General features: G+C 46.9%; 1 protein-coding gene across 1 annotated transcript in view; it reads left to right on the top strand.

The window, feature by feature from the left end:
- The first annotated feature begins 10,405 nt into the window (after positions 1 to 10,405).
- mob2a (MOB kinase activator 2a) overlaps positions 10,406 to 20,914 on the top strand; it is a 145,909-nt gene continuing 135,400 nt past the window's right edge. Inside the window, exon 1 of the mRNA XM_084335568.1 lies at positions 10,406 to 10,960. Within this exon, the coding sequence (XP_084191694.1) occupies positions 10,944 to 10,960 (17 nt within the window). The 5' untranslated portion in view covers positions 10,406 to 10,943. The remainder of the gene's footprint in view (positions 10,961 to 20,914) is intronic.

The raw sequence follows: 20,914 nt of genomic DNA, 5'->3' as shown, positions 1-20,914 counted from the left end.
TCAGCTGTCCTGACTGTGATGGTTTCAGCTGTCTGTCCTGACTGTGATGGTTTCAGCTGTCTGTCCTGACTGTGATGGTTTCAGCTGTCCTGACTGTGATGGTTTCAGCTGTCTGTCCTGACTGTGATGGTTTCAGCTGTCCTGACTGTGATGGTTTCAGCTGTCCTGACTGTGGTGGTTTCAGCTGTCCTGACTGTGATGGTTTCAGCTGTCTGTCCTGACTGTGATGGTTTCAGCTGTCCTGACTGTGGTGGTTTCAGCTGTCCTGACTGTGGTGGTTTCAGCTGTCTGTCCTGACTGTGATGGTTTCAGCTGTCTGTCCTGACTGTGATGGTTTCAGCTGTCCTGACTGTGATGGTTTCAGCTGTCTGTCCTGACTGTGATGGTTTCAGCTGTCCTGACTGTGATGGTTTCAGCTGTCTGTCCTGACTGTGATGGTTTCAGCTGTCTGTCCTGACTGTGGTGGTTTCAGCTGTCTGTCCTGACTGTGATGGTTTCAGCTGTCTGTCCTGACTGATGGTTTCAGCTCCTGACTGTGATGGTTTCAGCTGTCTGTCCTGACTGTGGTGGTTTCAGCCGTCTGTCCTGACTGTGGTGGTTTCAGCTGTCCTGACTGTGGTGGTTTCAGCTGTCTGTCCTGACTGTGGTGGTTTCAGCTGTCCTGACTGTGGTGGTTTCAGCTGTCTGTCTTGACTGTGATGGTTTCAGCTGTCCTGACTGTGGTGGTTTCAGCTGTCTGTCCTGACTGTGATGGTTTCAGCTGTCTGTCCTGACTGTGATGGTTTCAGCTGTCTGTCCTGACTGTGATGGTTTCAGCTGTCTGTCCTGACTGTGATGGTTTCAGCTGTCCTGACTGTGGTGGTTTCAGCTGTCTGTCCTGACTGTGATGGTTTCAGCTGTCCTGACTGTGGTGGTTTCAGCTGTCTGTCCTGACTGTGATGGTTTCAGCTGTCTGTCCTGACTGTGATGGTTTCAGCTGTCTGTCCTGACTGTGATGGTTTCAGCTGTCTGTCCTGACTGTGGTGGTTTCAGCTGTCTGTCCTGGCTGTGATGGTTTCAGCTGTCCTGACTGTGATGGTTTCAGCTGTCCTGACTGTGGAGGTTTCAGCTGTCCTGACTGTGATGGTTTCAGCTGTCCTGACTGTGGTGGTTTCAGCTGTCTGTCCTGACTGTGACGGTTTCAGCTGTCCTGACTGTGGTGGTTTCAGCTGTCTGTCCTGACTGATGGTTTCCGCTGTCTGTCCTGACTGATGGTTTCAGCTGTCCTGACTGTGGTGGTTTCAGCTGTCCTGACTGTGATGGTTTCAGCTGTCCTGACTGTGATGGTTTCAGCTGTCCTGACTGTGATGGTTTCAGCTGTCCTGACTGTGGTGGTTTCAGCTGTCTGTCCTGACTGTGGTGGTTTCAGCTGTCCTGACTGTGGTGGTTTCAGCTGTCCTGACTGTGGTGGTTTCAGCTGTCTGTCCTGACTGTGGTGGTTTCAGCTGTCTGTCCTGACTGTGGTGGTTTCAGCTGTCTGTCCTGACTGATGGTTTCAGCTGTCTGTCCTGACTGTGATGGTTTCAGCTGTCTGTCCTGACTGTGGTGGTTTCAGCTGTCCTGACTGTGATGGTTTCAGCTGTCCTGACTGTGATGGTTTCAGCTGTCTGTCCTGACTGTGGTGGTTTCAGCTGTCCTGACTGTGATGGTTTCAGCTGTCTGTCCTGACTGTGGTGGTTTCAGCTGTCCTGACTGTGATGGTTTCAGCTGTCTGTCCTGACTGTGATGGTTTCAGCTGTCTGTCCTGACTGTGATGGTTTCAGCTGTCCTGACTGTGGTAGTTTCAGCTGTCTGTCCTGACTGTGATTGTTTCAGCTGTCTGTCCTGACTGTGATGGTTTCAGCTGTCCTGACTGTGATTGTTTCAGCTGTCCTGACTGTGATGGTTTCAGCTGTCTGTCCTGACTGTGGTGGTTTCAGCTGTCTGTCCTGACTGTGGTGGTTTCAGCTGTCTGTCCTGACTGTGGTGGTTTCAGCTGTCCTTACCGTGATGGTTTCATCTGTCTGTCCTGACTGTGGTGGTTTCAGCTGTCTGTCCTGAATGTGATGGTTTCAGCTGTCCTGACTGTGGTGGTTTCAGCTGTCTGTCCTGACTGTGATGGTTTCAGCTGTCCTTACCGTGATGGTTTCAGCTGTCTGTCCTGACTGTGGTGGTTTCAGCTGTCCTGACTGTGATGGTTTCAGCTGTCCTGACTGAGTACTGAGTAATAGCCTTACTGCCTGGGAGAAAAAACTGTCCCTGAGCCTGCTGGTCCGGGCCCTGAGTCTCCGGTACGGTACTGAACCAGTCCGCACTGTTAGGGTTCTTTGATAATCCTGCAGGCAGACACACCATCCGTTGTATAGATCCTGGATATACACACATTTTGTTTTTGTTATTCAATTTCATAGTATAATATCTACATCCTGATCTGCAATGCACACTTTTTAGAACTGTATATAGTCATCTTTATTTTAGTCATCTTATTTAATTCTATGCTAAATGTATTGTATTGCACTGCACACTTTTTAGAACTGTATATAGTAATCGTTGTTTTAGTCATCTTATTTTATTCTACGCTAAAAGTATTGTATCTTTATTATCGGAAGCTGCTGTAGTCGAGGGACCACAATAAATAGATGTTCACTCTTCTTGCTGTAAAGTACTGAACTAAGTGACAATAAAGGAATCTGAATCTGAATCTGAACATATATACACATATATACACACAGACATAGACATAGTGGGGGAGTTTTGAAGTAGAATATGGTTAGGAGGAGATAACATGATGACAGCACCTTCGTCCTTAAGATATCCCAAAGCTAAACAAAGCCGTGAGTTGTTAATAAGACGGATAGCTTGGCCTGATTGTTTACCGTCCTCTGAGACCGTCTCCCGGAATAGACTCAGGGGTAAGGATGGTGAACGGGCTCAGGGGTAAGGATGGTGAACGGGCTCAGGGGTAAGGATGGTGAACGGGCTCAGGGGTAAGGATGATGGTGAATGGGCTCAGGGGTAAGGATGATGGTGAACAGGCTCAGGGGTAAGGATGGTGAACGGGCTCAGGGGTAAGGATGGTGAACGGGCTCAGGGGTAAGGATGGTGAACGGGCTCAGGGGTAAGGATGGTGAACGGGCTCAGGGGTAAGGATGATGGTGAACAGGCTCAGGGGTAAGGATGGTGAACGGGCTCAGGGGTAAGGATGGTGAACGGGCTCAGGGGTAAGGATGGTGAACGGGCTCAGGGGTAAGGATGATGGTGAACGGGCTCAGGGGTAAGGATGATGGTGAACGGGCTCAGGGGTAAGGATGATGGTGAACGGGCTCAGGGGTAAGGATGGTGAACGGGCTCAGGGGTAAGGATGATGGTGAACAGGCTCAGGGGTAAGGATGGTGAACGGGCTCAGGGGTAAGGATGATGGTGAACGGGCTCAGGGGTAAGGATGGTGAACGGGCTCAGGGGTAAGGATGGTGAACGGGCTCAGGGGTAAGGATGGTGAACGGGCTCAGGGGTAAGGATGATGGTGAACGGGCTCAGGGGTAAGGATGGTGAACGGGCTCAGGGGTAAGGATGGTGAACAGGCTCAGGGGTAAGGATGGTGAACGGGCTCAGGGGTAAGGATGGTGAACGGGCTCAGGGGTAAGGATGGTGAACGGGCTCAGGGGTAAGGATGGTGAACGGGCTCAGGGGTAAGGATGGTGAACGGGCTCAGGGGTAAGGATGGTGAACGGGCTCAGGGGTAAGGATGGTGAACGGGCTCAGGGGTAAGGATGATGGTGAACGGGCTCAGGGGTAAGGATGGTGAACGGGCTCAGGGGTAAGGATGATGGTGAACGGGCTCAGGGGTAAGGATGGTGAACGGGCTCAGGGGTAAGGATGGTGAACAGGCTCAGGGGTAAGGATGGTGAACGGGCTCAGGGGTAAGGATGGTGAACGGGCTCAGGGGTAAGGATGGTGAACGGGCTCAGGGGTAAGGGTGGTGAACGGGCTCAGGGGTAAGGATGATGGTGAACGGGCTCAGGGGTAAGGATGGTGAACGGGCTCAGGGGTAAGGATGATGGTGAACGGGCTCAGGGGCCTGGCCTACAAGATACACTACTACACCACTAAGATGCCCATGTACATGTCGAAATACTTCCCAAAGGTCAGTGAAGTCCACGACCACAACACCAGAGGGAGCTCCACGAATCACGTTCAACCCAGATTCGTCTCAAACAAGGGACTAAACACGTTTCGCAATTATGCCACAACAATGTGGAACGCCCTACCCACAGCGGTAAAATAATGTGAATCCCTACCCTCCTTCAAAACCGCTCTCAAAGAGCACCTACGGGTGGCTGCAATTAGAAACTGGCCCTGGTAAATGTCCAACCCCCCCCCCCCCCCCACCCACCCACCCAACCCCCTCCAATGTACAGTTTCTTCCCCTTCGAATGTATACATATTTTTTATGATCTCTTTCTAATAAACAGTACTGTATATTTGTATGTCGTCTTGTATGTCATAAATATCTTGATGAAACAGTACTGTATATCTGTGTGTCATGTATGTCATAAATGTCTTGATGAATTTAAAATGGGGGACCCTGATGTAAACAAGACGAAAGTCTTTCTCTGGTCTGCATCCCCTTATTAACAATTGTGTGTATTGAGCCGTACTGTATATTGTAGCCATTCTGCAATCTGTTAATAAAGTTTTCAATCAATCAATGTATCAATCAAAGGATGGTGAACGGGCTCAGGGTAATAAGGATTGTGAATGGAGGTTGAGGAGAGTCTCTCCGACTCCCACTAAGAGAAGTGGAGGGAGAGGTTAGGATGGGAGCGTATCGACCCCTGCATGCCTGGGTGGGTATTATTGACGAGGAGGGGATGGATTTCAGGAAGTGACCTTGGCTGGCCCGGTCCAGAGAGAGCTCAGCACACGGCTCCTCTTCCCCATTCAGAACATCCCTGGCACCAGCCTGCCTTCTGACATCAGAGGCTGTGGTGCCGCAATGGAGCCGACCCTTTGGAAGTGTTTCAAGATTCAAGAGGTTTATTTGTCACATAGGACATACCAGCAGGGCATACAGTGAAATGCGGGTGGTCATGCCTTGTTTAAATGTTTAAAAACAGGGTTCTAGAATCTTATAGTAAAATTTTACCTACAATAATTTTTTTTTTCCTACCATGAAACTCTGGTATTGCAGATGAATTTTTTATTTTCCTATGTTGGCTTATGTTCTTTTCAGGAACGGTTTTTTGTTGATTGTTGATTGTTGATTTTTTTTTTTTTTTTTTTTTTATCTTGCAAACTTTAACTTTTTTTGGTCTTTTCTGGATCGGTTTTTGTTGATTTTTTATTGTTGATTTTTTTTTTTTTATATATATTTTGAAAACTTAAACTTTTTTGAATTTGTTTTTTTGAATTAGGGATAGGTTGCTCTATAAGCCCTTGGCTTCAAACCTATCATTTTAGTTTGTTTATTTGTGAAAATGTTCGAAAAATTATTTGTTTGTTTATTTATTTGTAAACATTCGAAATAAAATAATTCATTCATTCATTCTTGTGCAATAATACTAATAATAAAATAGACATTAAAAAAAAAACAGGTAATAAGAAGACATAAGATATGTGCATGATAAAAATAGACATGCTAAATTCCTGAGAAGGCACTGGGTCCTATGTACACTACTATACAATATACAGTTTTAACTCTGTCATTATTATGCTATACACACTATATCTAAACTATACTATACAAGAACCACATCGGTTCTTTCCTTAATAAAGTGACCTTTATATTCCTCATTCCTTTAAAGTGACCTTTGCATTTTGTTTTAAAGTGACATTTTGTTTAAAGCGATTGCAGCATGTGTGTTGTGTGTGTGTGTGTGTGTGTGTGTGTGTGTGTGTGTGTGTGTGTGTGTGTGTGTGTGTGTGTGTGTGTGTGTGTGTGTGTGTGTGTGTGTGTGTGTGTGTGGTCAGTGACAGAGTTCAGTGTTCAGGTAATGATGCAGAGGTTCAATGCAGGGATCTCGATAAAGATGCCTTTTATGGTTCTGCGCAATCTGTCACAAATATTGAGTGACGATCTTTTTGAAAATTCACAAAATTGTTAGCGCTGTCTAGTCTTGCAAGTAAAAGAAAAATGTTTATTGTTCCATGCTGCTGCTTGTTGCTAGGAGTGGAAGATAACTGACCACTGACGCAGGACGCGTGAATATTAAAGGCATCCAGGACCTGCATACTCTCCCCCACATCCTAAGCATAACAATTATGGCAGAAACTGTTCAACTAACCACAGATCAGTTGGGTCACTGTGTCCACTAGGCGGCCAGCTCAAGCAAACAAATATCCTGCAGTGCTCTCCAGTGGCTCTTAGCGGTATTACATCAAGGCTGTGACAATTCCACTTTTGCTTCCTGTCAATCATTTACTCTAACTCCACCTCCCGTGGAACTGATTGGTGGCCACCGGGGTACGGTAGCGTCAGGGAGCCAATCATCTGGCTCTGCCTCCTGTTAACAGGGCTTCTATTCTCAATGCCCTCTTAGTCTCACTTGTCTATGTGCAATTGTTATTTATAGAATCCTGAGATCCAGAGTGGAGCGAGGATGAGGGAGGGAGGGAGGGAGGGAGGGAGGGAGGGAGGAAGGAGACGATAAGAAGAATAGGGGTAAATCAGACTACTATCATAAATGCTCTTTCGAGACACACAGAGAGAGAGAGAGAGAGAGAGAGAGAGAGAGAGAGAGAGAGAGAGAGAGAGAGAGAGAGAGAGAGCACATATTGATTTTCTCATTGCAACCTGATGGTTTTCTTATAGAGTGAAACTGGTCGGATAGAGAAAAAGGACTGAGTGGATCTGGAGGATGAGGCCAATATAGAATAGAATACATGGGTTTGCACTGCAGGGTGGATATGGGAGTCAGGTTAAGGCAAAGGTGTATGATCTGGTGTGACAGACATGTCTGTAGGAGAATGGAATGCCTGAGATATATATTTATATATATATATATAAAATAATATACCTCAGGCAAGGTTTCTTAGTTACCAAATTATGAACCTGCTTATTACCTCTTCTGGTTCCTGGGGTTGACAGTGGTGTGTGCAGCAGTCGTGGGCCACGTGGCAGAAAGACCGTTGGACCAGGCGTGTACACAGTGACAGAACGTGAAGAGAGTTCTGGGCGTAGTATCCAATCCAATCCACTTGATTTGTAAAGCACATTTAAAAACAACAAAGTTGACCAAAGTGCTGTACAAGTCCCACACAACATAAGATAGAAACATAAACACATAAACAAATTGAATACAAGCACACAATAAAAACAAATACAATATGTCACATATAAAGGCAGGTCTCTCAAAAACTGTTTAAACACCGAAAGCCAGAGCAAATAAATGTGTTTTGAGGCGTGATTTGAACACCTGCAGAGTGGGGGGCCTGCCTAACATGCAGTGGCAGCTCATTCCAGAGCGTTGGGGCTGCCACAGCGAAAGCACGGTCCCCCCTATAAGCTTCAGCCTGGACTTGGGAACAGCCAGGAGGAGCTGGTCAGAGGACCTGAGGGACCTTGGGGGGAACATAAGGTTCCAGCAGGTCCGAGAGGTAACCCGGCGCCAAGCCGTTCAAACATTTAAAAGCAAACAGTAAAACCTTCAAATCAATTCTAAAACGCACAGGAAGCCAGTGGAGGAAAGCCAGCACATGGGAAATGTGCTCCCGCGCTTACGTGTTCCTGTTAGCAGACGGGCAGCGGCGTTCTGAACTATAGCCAACTGACGCCAACGTATAAGGCATTACAGTAGTCAAGGTGAGAGAGGTCATAAAAGCATGGATGACACTTTCAAAAACACAACGGGATAAAAAGTTGTGACAGACATGTACAGTACAGTACAGGCGTGTGTACAGTGACAGAACGTGAAGAGAGTTCTGGGCAGAGTAGTGGCAGGTCCAGTTCGCCTACTATACCTAATCAGCTAGGAGCTGAATACTCGAGGAAGCGGGGCGACAGTGGCTCAGGAGGTAGAGCAGCAGTCATCTGGTAATCTGGAGGTTCCCGGTTTGATTCCCGCTCCTCCCGGGCAGCGTGTCAAAGTGTCCTTGTGCAAGACACTTATTAACCCCTAACTGCTCCCAGTGAGCAGGTTGGGCACCTTGCATGGTCGCCTCCGCCGTCATGTGTGAATGTGTGAGTGAATGGGTAAAATGTGAGGGGAAAAATTGTAAAGCGCGTTGGATAAAAGAGATATATAAATGCACCATTTTAACCCCCTCCCACCCCCTCTATGAGGAGCTAGCCAAGATGAGCCACAGACTCATACCCCCCCCCCCCCCCCCCCTAACCGCCTCGGCCATCAGGCTCCACAACCGTGGGCATAGACTGCTGCCAGCAGCTGGAGAACTATGGTTGCAGAACTCCAGATTCCTCCTATTAGGAATGTGTGACCACTAAGTGTGTCTGATTCTTAATAACCACCAAAACCTGTTTATTTTTCTCACGTTTTTTATATTCAGACTAAATTGTATAGTCTAGGACGGCTGGGTGGCACAGCGGACAAGGCGCTCGTCACCAACGCAAGAGACACTGGTATCGAATCCGGCTGTCGGCGTTGCCTCCGGCTTGGGCCGGCCCGTCATACTGTGCTCGATTGGCAGAGTCAGCGTCGGGAGGGAAGCCGGTGGGTGGGTCCGGGTCGTTGTAAAAAACAGCGACTCCTACAGTTCGGTCGGGGCGCCTGCACAGCGAGGGAAGGATCTAAGAGAGGTAGTGTGATCCTTCCACACGTTACACCCTCCCAGTGAGAGTCCGCGCTGCCAGGTGAAAAGAAGCGGTGGGCTGGCTACACGCGTGTCGGAGGAAGCATGTGATAGTCTCCGCCCTCCCGGACCGACGGTAGGGAGTAGAGTGCGCAACGACCAGGAAGGGGATTGGGAATTAATTGGCATAACGACTAACATTGGGAGGGGAGAAGAGCGGAAAAAGAAGGAGGAAAAAAGATAATTAAAAAATATATATATATTGCATAGCCTATATTTATGTATTTCTTCCATTACCCTGCCCATACCTGTACCTCCCCTCCCCTGTGCTGCTATGATGCCCTAATTTCCCCAAGGCCAAGGGGATCAATAAAGGAATATATTATCTCATCAATGCAGGGCAGATGGGTGGCTAGCTGGAGACAGAATCACATCAGTCTCCTAATGAAGTCAAAAATGAAGGAACAGTGCCCCTCTCTCCCTCCCCCAATCTGTGGAGATGGATATGATGACTGACAGCAGCACCCAATATGACCTTGCTGGGATATTATGAGAGTGGGTCTACTAGGTTACTCCTATATTTTTCAGAATTATAACTGAGTTCTATAGTAGTAATGCTGCTCATGCAGGGATGTAAACGTTCAGATAAAAACATGACTCAACAAAGTCAGTTTCCCCATCAATTGGTAATTAATAGAGCAAGTCACGTCAAGTTTATTAGCATACGTGCCGAACATGGGCAATTCATGTTACAGCAGAGATAAATTAACAGGCTCTCCTGGCTGTGTGTTCATCTTGATGGCGTCACATAATCGGAGGAGTACCGGGCTGAGATAACATCACACAACATATTGTGCGATTCGTGTTATTGTATATGTATGAATGAATGAATGAAAACTTTATTTAACAGATTGCAGAATGGGTTTGAATTGAGTGATTGAAAACTTTATTTAACAGATTGCAGAATGGGTACAATAATAATACAGTACGGCTCAATAATACACACAATTGTTAATAAGGGGGGATGCAGACCCAGAGAAAGACGTTCGTCTCGTTTACATCAGGGTCCCCCCATTTTCCAATTCGTAGTGATTTAAACTCTTGTAGTCGTAGTAGTGATATTATTATTATTATTATTATTATTATTATTATTATTATTATTATTATTATTATTATTATTATTATTATTATTATTATTATTACAAGCTATAAAACTACATATCCCATCGGCCATCGCGTTGGATCGCCGCTCCGTGCGTCTTTTTACGCACAACAACACATGATCGAGGAGGAGGAGGAGGAGGAGGTCACGGCTCTGCCTGGTGTTTACTTCCGGACTCGGTTCCACTACAGCAGGCTGTGTGGCTCAGCAGCAGACAGCGGCTCTAGTGGTCGGTGGGGCTCATGAGCTGCTAAACACACACACACACACACACACACTCACACGCACACACACACAGGGATCCATGACAGAGGAGAGAGAGGCTGCAGTCTGACTGCTGCATCCCCCAGAAGAGGCGCTACTGCTGCGGCCGAGCGAAGGACACCGTCGGCGTCCACCAGCCATCATCACCGCCAGCCGGCAGAGAGGAGGAGAGACACGGGGACAGAGACACACACACAGGGGGGGGGGACACCGGAAAGTGGACCGACAACAACACCATCATCATCATCATCATCATCCACTGGCGTTTCAATTCGAGCTCAAAGTCACCCGATGCTGCTGCTGCGCTGCTCCCACTAAGCTCGCGTTATTACGCACCAGCACCACCACCGGTCCACCGCTGATCCATCCGGGCTGTGGTGTTGTTGTTGTTATTATTATTATTCGTGATCTCTCTCCGCTTAGATCTCCTTATTAAAAAAACAAGGACGATCACAACAACAACAACAAGTTTGGGGACATTTTTGACTTCTTCTTCTTCACCACCACCGACACCAGCACCACCAGGAGGAGGAGGAGGAGGAGGAGGAGGCAGGAGAGACCGAGGAGGAGAGCCCACCGGCGGCCGGGGGAGCGACACAGGATCCGGGGTGCTGCCAGCCAGGCGGTGGATCATCATCAGGGTGCGGGTGGTGGTTTGGATCTTGTAGGGGTCGCCTCCTCCAGCTCTCTTTCTCTCTTTCTCTCGGTGGATTTACTCCCACAGCCATCAGACATCATCATCATCACCACCATGGACTGGTTAATGGGGTGAGTACCTACCTACACAGCTAACCTATAGCCTGCTGCTACTAGCTGCTATAGCCCCTGATCGTGACTGTGATGCACCGGGTGAATAACCCACACACACAGTCCCTCCATTGGAAAATCCCATCATTAACTCTGAAGAGCCGGTTCCTTTAGCAAAACGCTCGTCGTACAAACATCACAGAGACGTTTCAAAGGTCCTCACAGTTGCAGGAGGGTCTCGGGCAGAGAAACGCGACGGGTTGAAAGCTCTGCGTGGCTAATAAAACATTTTAATTTTAAATAACGTTTTATAAACTGGGCTCAACACTGGCGTTAGCTGCCTGCTGCGCATGCGCATCTGGCACCGACTGTCGAAAATAAAAGCAGTGTGTTGAGCAGGTTTTTATATAAAACAATATTTAAAATGTTTATTAAAGCAACAGATCAATCAAAAACACACGTGTGTGTGTGGACTTAAAAAATAAAAAATATATAATAATAATAATGGAGCAGCTCTTCTTCAGAGTTAACGATGGGATGGTTTCCTAATGGAGGAGCAAGTGGCTGTGATGCACCGAGAGAGAGGGGCTGCTCGCCGACCCGCACCACGGCTCCTCTCTCTCGGGTCAACACGCCGCGGTCTGTCCGCCACCTCCACCTCCTCCACCACGGTCCTCTCCGTCCGCCACGTCCCGTCACGACCCGCCGTTACTGAACACAGAGACGGCAACGCTCCTCCACCTTCCCCACACGGCTAGCTAGTCCGGGTTAGCTCGTCGGCTAGCTTAGCTTAGCTTATAGCCCCGCTAGCCTTTAGCCTTTAGCCCCACTGGCGTCTCCAGTCTCTAATTTTTTGGGCTCAGGGCAACGGTGACCGACCGGCCGATATGTTGTTTTGGTGTCTCTCCCTCCCGGTGGCCTAACGGTGGCCTAACGGTACTCCCGTGACAGCCAGGTAGCCAGGATTTAAGTCGCCAAAACATGATTAAGCTGGCCAGAAACACAAGCCTGTTAGTTCTCTTCCATTTAGGAAGCTCATTCACAGGTTATTTTTTTGTTGTTGCAATGTACAGTTTCTTCCCCCTCAAATGTATATACTCTCTTTTGTTAGACTCTTTTTGTATCAAACAGTACTGTATATTTGTAGATCATGTCATAAATGTCTAGTAGCAGTACTGTCTGTGTGTCATAAATGTCATTATGAATTGAAAATGGGGGACCCTGATGTAAACAAGACGAAAGTCTTTCTCTGGTCAGCATCCCCTTAACAATTGTGTGTATTGAGCCGTACTGTACTGTACCCCATTCTGCAATCTGTTAATAAAGTTTTCAATCAATCAATCAAGCTCATTCACAGGTTATTTGGGCTAACACCAGCTGGCAGACAGGCAGTGTGTTTATTCCCCTGCAAGGTGCGCCTTGGCTGGGCGGCCAGCTTTACATGAAGCCACGGTAGCAGAGTGTCGTGCTAATCTCTCTACTAGCTGGGTGGCTGGCTGCACCACCAGTCATCATCATGGGCAACGAGCTAGGGTTAGCTGCAAGGACGTAGCATCCATGCTAACTGACGCACAGCAGAATAAAGTAAATGTTATTGATTGATTGATTGATTGAACATTTTATTAACAGATTGCAGAATGGGTACAATACAGTACGGCTCAATACACACACAATTGTTAAGGGGGATGCAGACCAGAGAAAGACTTTCGTCTTGTTTACATCGGGGTCCCCCATTTTCAATTCATCATAACATATTATGACATACATGACATACAGATAGACAGTACTGCTACATCTAGACATTTATGACATACCAGATTTATAAATACAGTACAAAAATAGTCTAAAAAGAGAGTATATATACATTTGAGGGGGCTAACACGAATAACTGCTACACAAACCATTAAACAAACGTGTGTTGTTGTTAGTTTCACACCGCTTGCTATGAAGCTATTTTAATTCTCAGTTTTAAAGACGTCTAGTTTTCAGTTACAACTTGCGTGTGTGATGGTGATGCAAGATGCGAGGTGACAGCTCTCTCTGGGGACTGGGGGGGGGGGGGGGGGGGGGGGCTGCTGACACTGCTGACACTGCTGACCTCAGCCTTCCAAGTCATCTGTCCGGAGGAAAACCAATAACTATGGTAAAGAACGGATAGTCCACGGCACGCACACAGTGCATCTAAATGACATGTTTGTATGTCTGTCTTGTATGTCATAAATGTTTTGATGAATTGAAAATGGAGGACCCTGATGTAAACAAGACAAACGTTTTTTTTCTGCCCTGCATCCTCTTAGCCGTACTGTATTTATTTTGTACCCATTCTGCAATCTGTTAATAAAGTTATCAATCAATCAATCAATCAATCAATCAATGTCTGCCCATAGCTGTCTTTCACACCGTGCAGTCTGGGAGACCGTTCAAGACTAGGCACGTCTTGTAGTTTCATTAGTTCCGTTCAACCAATCCCAAATCCCACCGAACAACTCTCTCTCACAGAACTCACTGTAGAGCTGTTTGGTTTTGGCTTCACGTACACACAGTAAGGATGCCCTTGTGTCACCGTGAGAGTGCCAGACAGTGAGACTGCCAGTGAGGTTGCCTGTGAGGGTGAGAGTGCCAGTGCCACGCAGACCTAGTTGTCACTTTACAGCAGGCTTCAGAGCGCAGCCAGGGGAAGAATACACCCGTTGTCTGCAGCAGCAGCGCCACGCCAGGGATTTGAGTCACGCTTTGAGGTGTGTGTTGCCTTTTGGCTCGTCTGCGGCTGACTGGGTGGTGAGCCAGACGGGGCAGCGTGAGGGAAGGGGCGGAGGGCGAGGCCCGCTGTTTGGGTGGTTCTCTACCAGCGTGACATCTTGGCTGCCGGAAGATAACAGCGCGGCCCCTTTGGAGACACTGCCGAAACACACGCCACCAGCGACAACTAATTGTTTTCTCTCCGGTCTTATCTGCCCCTTCCTCCTGACATAGTTTGGCACAAGTCTTGTTTATTTGCGGTTGTGTTGACAGCTTTCTCGTTGCTTCATTTGTACATGTCTGTCTTATCTATCTCACACACACACACACGCACACACACACACACACACACACACACGCACACACACACGCTCAATCCAAATGTTTTTTTCTCTCTCTCTGTGTACAGTTGGTTGCCGTCGGACCTGAATTGATTCGCTCTGTGATTATGTTTGGAATTCGCAGCGGTCGGTTCAATCTTGTCTTTAGAGGAGTAGAAGAAAGAGAGCACGGCTAAAACGGGGCAGCCATCCAGGGACAGTGTTGTTGTGTAGTAGAAAGGCTGTTTTGTGGGTTAATTTTCAACACACACACACACATACGGCAAACTAGTCACTGGCGTATGTCTCGTGGGTAGAGAGACCTACACCCTCTGTCTGTCCTGTGGGTAGAGAGACCTACACCCTCTGTCTGTCCCGTGCGTAGAGAGACCTACACCCTCTGTCTGTCCTGTGGGTAGAGAGACCTACACCTCTCTGTCTGTTCCGTGCGTAGAGAGACCTACACCCTCTGTCTGGCCCATGGGTAGAGAGACTTACACCCTCTGTCTGTCCCGTGGGTAGAGAGACCTACACCCTCTGTCTGTCCCGTGCGTAGAGAGACCTACACCCTCTGTCTGTCTCGTGGGTAGAGAGACCTACACCCTCTGTCTGTCTCGTGGGTAGAGAGACCTACACCCTCTGTCTGTCTCGTGGGTAGAGAGACCTACACCCTCTGTCTGTTCCGTGCGTAGAGAGACCTACACCCTCTGTCTGACCCGTGGGTAGAGAGACCTACACCCTCTGTCTGACCCGTGCGTAGAGAGACCTACACCCTCTGTCTGACCCGTGGGTAGAGAGACCTACACCCTCTGTCTGACCCGTGGGTAGAGAGACCTACACCTCTCTGTCTGTCCCGTGGGTAGAGAGACCTACACCTCTCTGTCTGGCCCGTGGGTAGAGAGACCTACACCTCTCTGTCTGGCCCGTGGGTAGAGAGACCTACACCTCTCTGTCTGGCCCGTGGGTAGAGAGACCTACACCCTCTGTCTGGCCCGTGCGTAGAGAGACCTACACCCTCTGTCTGACCCGTGTGTAGAGAGAGACCTACACCCTCTGTCTGGCCCGTGGGTAGAGAGAGACCTACACCCTCTGTCTGTCTCGTGCGTAGAGAGACCTACACCCTCTGTCCCGTGCATAGAGATACCTACACCCTCTGTCCCGTGGGTAGAGAGACCTACACCCTCTGTCTGGCCCGTGTGTAGAGAGAGACCTACACCCTCTGTCTGGCCCGTGGGTAGAGAGACCTACACCCTCTGTCTGGCCCGTGTGTAGAGAGACCTACACCCTCTGTCTGGCCCGTGTGTAGAGAGAGACCTACACCCTCTGTCTGGCCCGTGGGTAGAGAGAGACCTACACCCTCTGTCTGTCTCGTGGGTAGAGAGACTTACACCCTCTGTCTGTCCCATGCGTAGAGAGACCTACACCCTCTGTCTGGCCCATGGGTAGAGAGAGACCTACACCCTCTGTCTGGCCCGTGGGTAGAGAGAGACCTACACCCTCTGTCTGTCTCGTGGGTAGAGAGACTTACACCCTCTGTCTGTCCCATGCGTAGAGAGACCTACACCCTCTGTCTGGCCCATGGGTAGAGAGAGACCTACACCCTCTGTCTGTCTCGTGGGTAGAGAGACTTACACCCTCTGTCTGTCCCATGCGTAGAGACACCTACACCTCTCTGCCTGCCTGGCCACCAGCCTGACAGCTGACACTCTCACTGGATGATGCCACTGAATGCAGCAGGTATTAAGTCCTCTCTCTTGGTAAAAGGTGTCAGAGGTTATTTTGGTAACGGCATCCTTAACCCTTTCACTACCACCACACTACAGAAGGTTAACCCTTTACTATCACACTACTACAGACGGTAATCCTTTGTCGTGTGGCAGTGGAAGGATTAACCTGCTGTATTTGTCACAGTGAAAGGGTTAACCATTTGGTAGTGAAAGGGTTATTATAAAGGTAGAATTTCTTAATACCGCCAAGCGGTGACCTGGTTAGCCGTCTCTGACTGTAGTGTGATAGTAAAGGGTTAGCCTGCTGTATTGTCGCAGTGAAAGGGTTAACCATTTGGTAGTGAAAGGGTTATAAGGTAGAATCTCTTAATACCGCCAAGCGGTGACCTGGTTAGCCGTCTCTCTGTAGTGTGTGATAGTAAAGGGTTAACCTGCTGTATTGTCGCAGTGAAAGGGTTAACCATTTGGTAGTGAAAGGGTTATAACGGTAGGATCTCTTAATACCGCCAAGCGGTGACCTGGCGTCGGCGAGAGAGAACCTGGCATGATGGTATTGCACTTTGTTTAAGTTTTTTTTATTTGGTCTGATTTGTGTCGTTGGAGTTGAGTGGGGGGGATGGAGGGAGGATGGGTCGCGACTCGCTATATTGCTGACTGCACCTCAGGCTCTGACAGGTTACTAACCCACCACCACGCATGATCAGACCAAGACAAAGAGTGTAAACAAAGTGCAATACCAAGCAGGGCTCTTCTTTTGCCTTAACAGTCGCTGTTTGGTGGCATTACAGAGTCTACCTTTTTAAGGCTAGCTGCCACCTTCTTGATGCTCTCGGAGAAACGTTGTCATTTCTGTAGTTGTGCACGACGTGAAATAGTTTTGTGTTACCTGCGGAGTGTGAGGTCCTTATTGTCAGGTGTCGAGTGTTCAACTGCTGGTGTCTCCAGTGTGCGTGTGACTAGTAGGGATGGGTACCTTTCACATTTGAACCGATACGGTACCGGTACCTGTGAATCGATACCGGTACCCAACGGTACCTTTTTTCGGTACTTTAATCTCAAAAAAAATTTATTTACCTACCTCAGTCAGAAAAAATTAAATCCAAACTTCAAATAACTACAATTTCGACAGTTTTCGGCTTGCAATTGCTCAGACTGCTTTGTTGTTGAATCAAGTCAAATCCTAGGTAAGCATATATTGTGCATGTGAACGTTGAGTTGACATGAAAAAAAAATTTAAAATAAAATCGGTATCTCACTTGAATCGATACTCGGTAGTACCGACGTGTTTCGGTTCGGTACCTCAAAAGTACCGAATTCGGTACCCATCCCTAGTAGTGCGTGTGTATATATACTAGGGGTTCATATTTTCTTGCATGGAATTATAGATGTGCGTGTCTGTGAGGTCGCAGATGGGTGTATTGTGTGTGTGTGCTCGTGTTGGCCACTGGCCCAGTGTGTGTGTGACCTGCATGCATGCAAAGCGAGAGGCAGGCGTGTGTCCAGCGTGTGCGTCACACCGACTGAGTCCATGAAGGCGTTAACCAAGCGTGTAATCACTCTGAACACAGACCACCACCATACACCACTGAGGAGGAGGAGGATGAGGAGGAGGAGGAGGAAGAGATCACTGGAAGAAAGGAGGGAGTGAGGGAGTGAGAGAGAGCATGGCGATGACTAAAGAGAGAGAGATGGGGAGATGAAAGAAGGTGATTTGGGAGAAATGGAGGGGGAGGGGCAGGGCAGGACCGTGACTGATTGATGACTGTGGAGGAGAGTCGGCGAGACTGATGAGGGGAAGGTGGAGAGACACCTGGACAGGGTGGAGGAGAGGGAGATGTAGGTCCTGACTGATGGAGGAGAAATGAAAAGAGAGCGAGAGCGTGAATGCTTTCTGATTGATTTTTCTCACAGGAAAATGGAGGGAAATATCAAATATGTCTCTGGATGGAGGTCGTCTTGATAATGGCCCGAAAACACCGGACGTGGAAAGTGTCGCTGAATGAGCTCTGATTCTGCTGGTGACGCTGTAGTGATAAAAAGAGAGGTGATGAATAGTGATAAAACAGTGAGGTGAATGAATAGTGATAAAAAAGAGAGTGAATGAATAGTGATGAAAAAGAGAGAGGTGAATGAATAGTGATAAAAAAGAGAGAGGTGAATGAATAGTGATAAAAAAGAGAGAGGTGAATGAATAGTGATAAAAAGAGAGGTGAATGAATAGTGATAAAAAGAGTGAATGAATAGTGATGAAAAAGAGAGAGGTGAATGAATAGTGATAAAAAAAGAGGTGAATGAATAGTGATAAAAAAGAGAGAGGTGAATGAATAGTGATAAAAAGAGAGGTGAATGAATAGTGATAAAAAGAGAGGTGAATGAATAGTGATAAAAAGAGAGAGGTGAATGAATAGTGATAAAACAGAGAGGTGAATGAATAGTGATAAAAAAGAGAGGTGAATGAATAGTGATAAAAAGAGAGAGGTGAATGAATAGGGATAAAAAAAGAGAGAGGTGAATGAATAGTGATGAAAAAAGAGGTGAATGAATAGTGATAAAAAGAGAGAGGTGAATGAATAGTGATAAAAAGAGAGGTGAATGAATAGTGATAAAAAATAGTGAATGAATAGTGATGAAAAAGAGAGGTGAATGAATAGTGATAAAAAAGAGGTGAATGAATAGTGATAAAAAAGAGAGAGGTGAATGAATAGTGATAAAAAGAGAGGTGAATGAATAGTGATTAAAAGAGAGGTGAATGAATAGTGATAAAAAGAGAGGTGAATGAATAGTGATAAAAAGAGAGGTGATGAATAGTGATAAAAAAAGAGGAGAATGAATAGTGATAAAAAGAGGTGAATGAATAGTGATAAAAAAGAGAGGTGAATGAATAGTGATGAAAAAAGAGGTGAATGAATAGTGATAAAAAGAGAGAGGTGAATGAATAGTGATAAAAAGAGGGAGGAATGAATAGTGATAAAAAGAGAGAGGTGAATGAATAGTGATAAAACAGAGAGAGGTGAATGAATAGTGATAAAAAAGAGAGGTGATGAATAGTGATAAAACAGAGAGGTGAACGAATGGGGCTGTGGGGAGGGAGAGAGAGAGAGAGACATTTAACAACTTATGAGGTAGCTTATGATTATGGTGAAGTAGAGTTGGTCTTCTCTGCAGTTAATTTGAGTTGCCTGGGTTTGGATGCTTCCGCTTGTTTGAATCCTGTGAGGTGCATGCTTGTATCTGCCCCTTACATAGTCACGTGTGTTACTAGCAGTGGGGGAAATGTTGCCTGATGATTGTGGGTCTACCGTTTTCCTAGACCTTTTTTCTGGCAATGTGTAGTGTAGCCTAATCTTTGCTAATTTAACACTTGTGCTAGTTGTGACCGATGGATCCGTCCGCATTGTTTGCATCATTGTTTACATCATTGTTTACATCATTGCCCTTGAATGTATTCTTCATCACACAGTGTGTAGTGTACTCTTCTGCCACTAGTGGTCTCTCACTCAAAACAATAACAGAAGACGGCGTTTGATGATGTCGGGAAGCAGCAGTATTATAGTTAAATAAAAACCTAACCTAGTTTGCTAGATTAGGGCTTAATCAAGCTTTCTAACCAATAGGGTCCCTTTGATGGTAATTTATAGCAAAATATTTTAGCCATTTACATTTACATTTACATTTAGTCATTTAGCTGACGCTTTTATCCAAATCGACTTACAAGTTCTGTACGACAAGTCATCAGGAAGGGCACAACTCTATCAGCTGAGCAACAATGTTCATCAAAGTGTTGCGTGTTACAGTGTAGGTTAGTTTATTAGGACAAGTGCATGACAGTAAGGTTAGTTAGGGTTAGATTATAATTTTTTCCCCCATTATTTCAGATTATGGTTGAAGAAGTGTGTCTTTAGTCGACGGCGAAAGATTGGACGAGTTTCGGCTGTCCTAACTGTGGTGGGTAGTTCATTCCACCATTGTGGGGCAAGGAGTGAGAATAGGCAGGTTCTCCTTGATGACCCTCCCGGAGCTCGGATAGGAGTAGGTCTGAGACGGCCAGAAGATGCAGAGCGTAGGGGTCTTGAGGGTGTGTAGTTAGAGACCATTGACCTGGAGGTAGGCGGGAGCGGTTCCCTTTGCCGCACGGTATGCTAGGTCGAGGGCCTTGAAGCGGATACGTGCAGCAATGGGGAGCCAGTGCAGGTCCCTAAGAAGTGGGGTGACATGGGCCGACTTCGGTAGGTTTGAATGAGTTGAAGAGGCTTGGTGGCAGTGGCCGGGAGGCCAGCGAGCAGTGCGTTGCAGTAGTCGAGGCAGGAGATGACTGCTGATTGGACGAGGAGTTGGGTGGCTTCTTTTGTCAGGAAGGGGCGGATTCTCCGATTTGAATGGAAAATAAAATGGTAGCTACTTCAGCTAAAAGGGCGCTGTCAATCGAGCATGATCGGATCACGCCCCTTAAGAGCCCATCAGCCAACCACAGTGTGATATCAGAGGCAGTTCGTCACACTATGGGGTGGGTCGTTAGGGAGGGGCTACAGTGGATGATACCCCATTAACGGGTGACCACACGAGTTATCGAGCTCATTTTTCGACACCGGGATCTCAACGTGGAACAGCCTTCCACTTAGGATAAAACGGTCAGGATCTCTAGAGGAATATTTAAAGGTCAGGTTCGCTCATATCTCCGGGGTAAAGTGGCCGGATAGCTGTCGGGTCATACTTGGATTATTGTTTTAATGATGGTATAAGAAATACGCTATTTTATGGTATTTGGTCAGGATGTTATTGTCTTGTTTTTAGATATGTAGAATATGGATTTGTTGTATTTGACTTTTGCTTTATGTGTTGTTTTTATATGTTATTTGTGTATGTCCTTTGGTCAGAACATTGGGGACCATGCTGGATTTGTTGTGTTTTTGGATCCATAAATAAAAATCAATCAATCAATCAACAACTCAACAAAATGTATAACACGGGTGTAGTCATTCTTAGACATTTTAAGGTTACATATATCCTTCAGTGAACTGGTGAAAAAGAAGAACAATCACACAGTATATTGGATGGGATTCTAAAAGCGTTCTGCATGGAGAATCATTTATTAATTGAATCGTAGCTCTAATACCGAGGATGCGGTGAGAGAGGATGTAGTGTGCGTGGAGCCGAATGACCTCATCTGTCCGGGTTCCGACAGGACATTA

Source organism: Notolepis coatsorum (assembly GCF_963971535.1).
Source record: "Notolepis coatsorum genome assembly, chromosome: 18".
In the NCBI taxonomy this organism is placed as follows: Eukaryota; Metazoa; Chordata; class Actinopteri; order Aulopiformes; family Paralepididae; genus Notolepis; species Notolepis coatsorum.
This window is presented reverse-complemented; position numbering and strand designations above follow the sequence as displayed.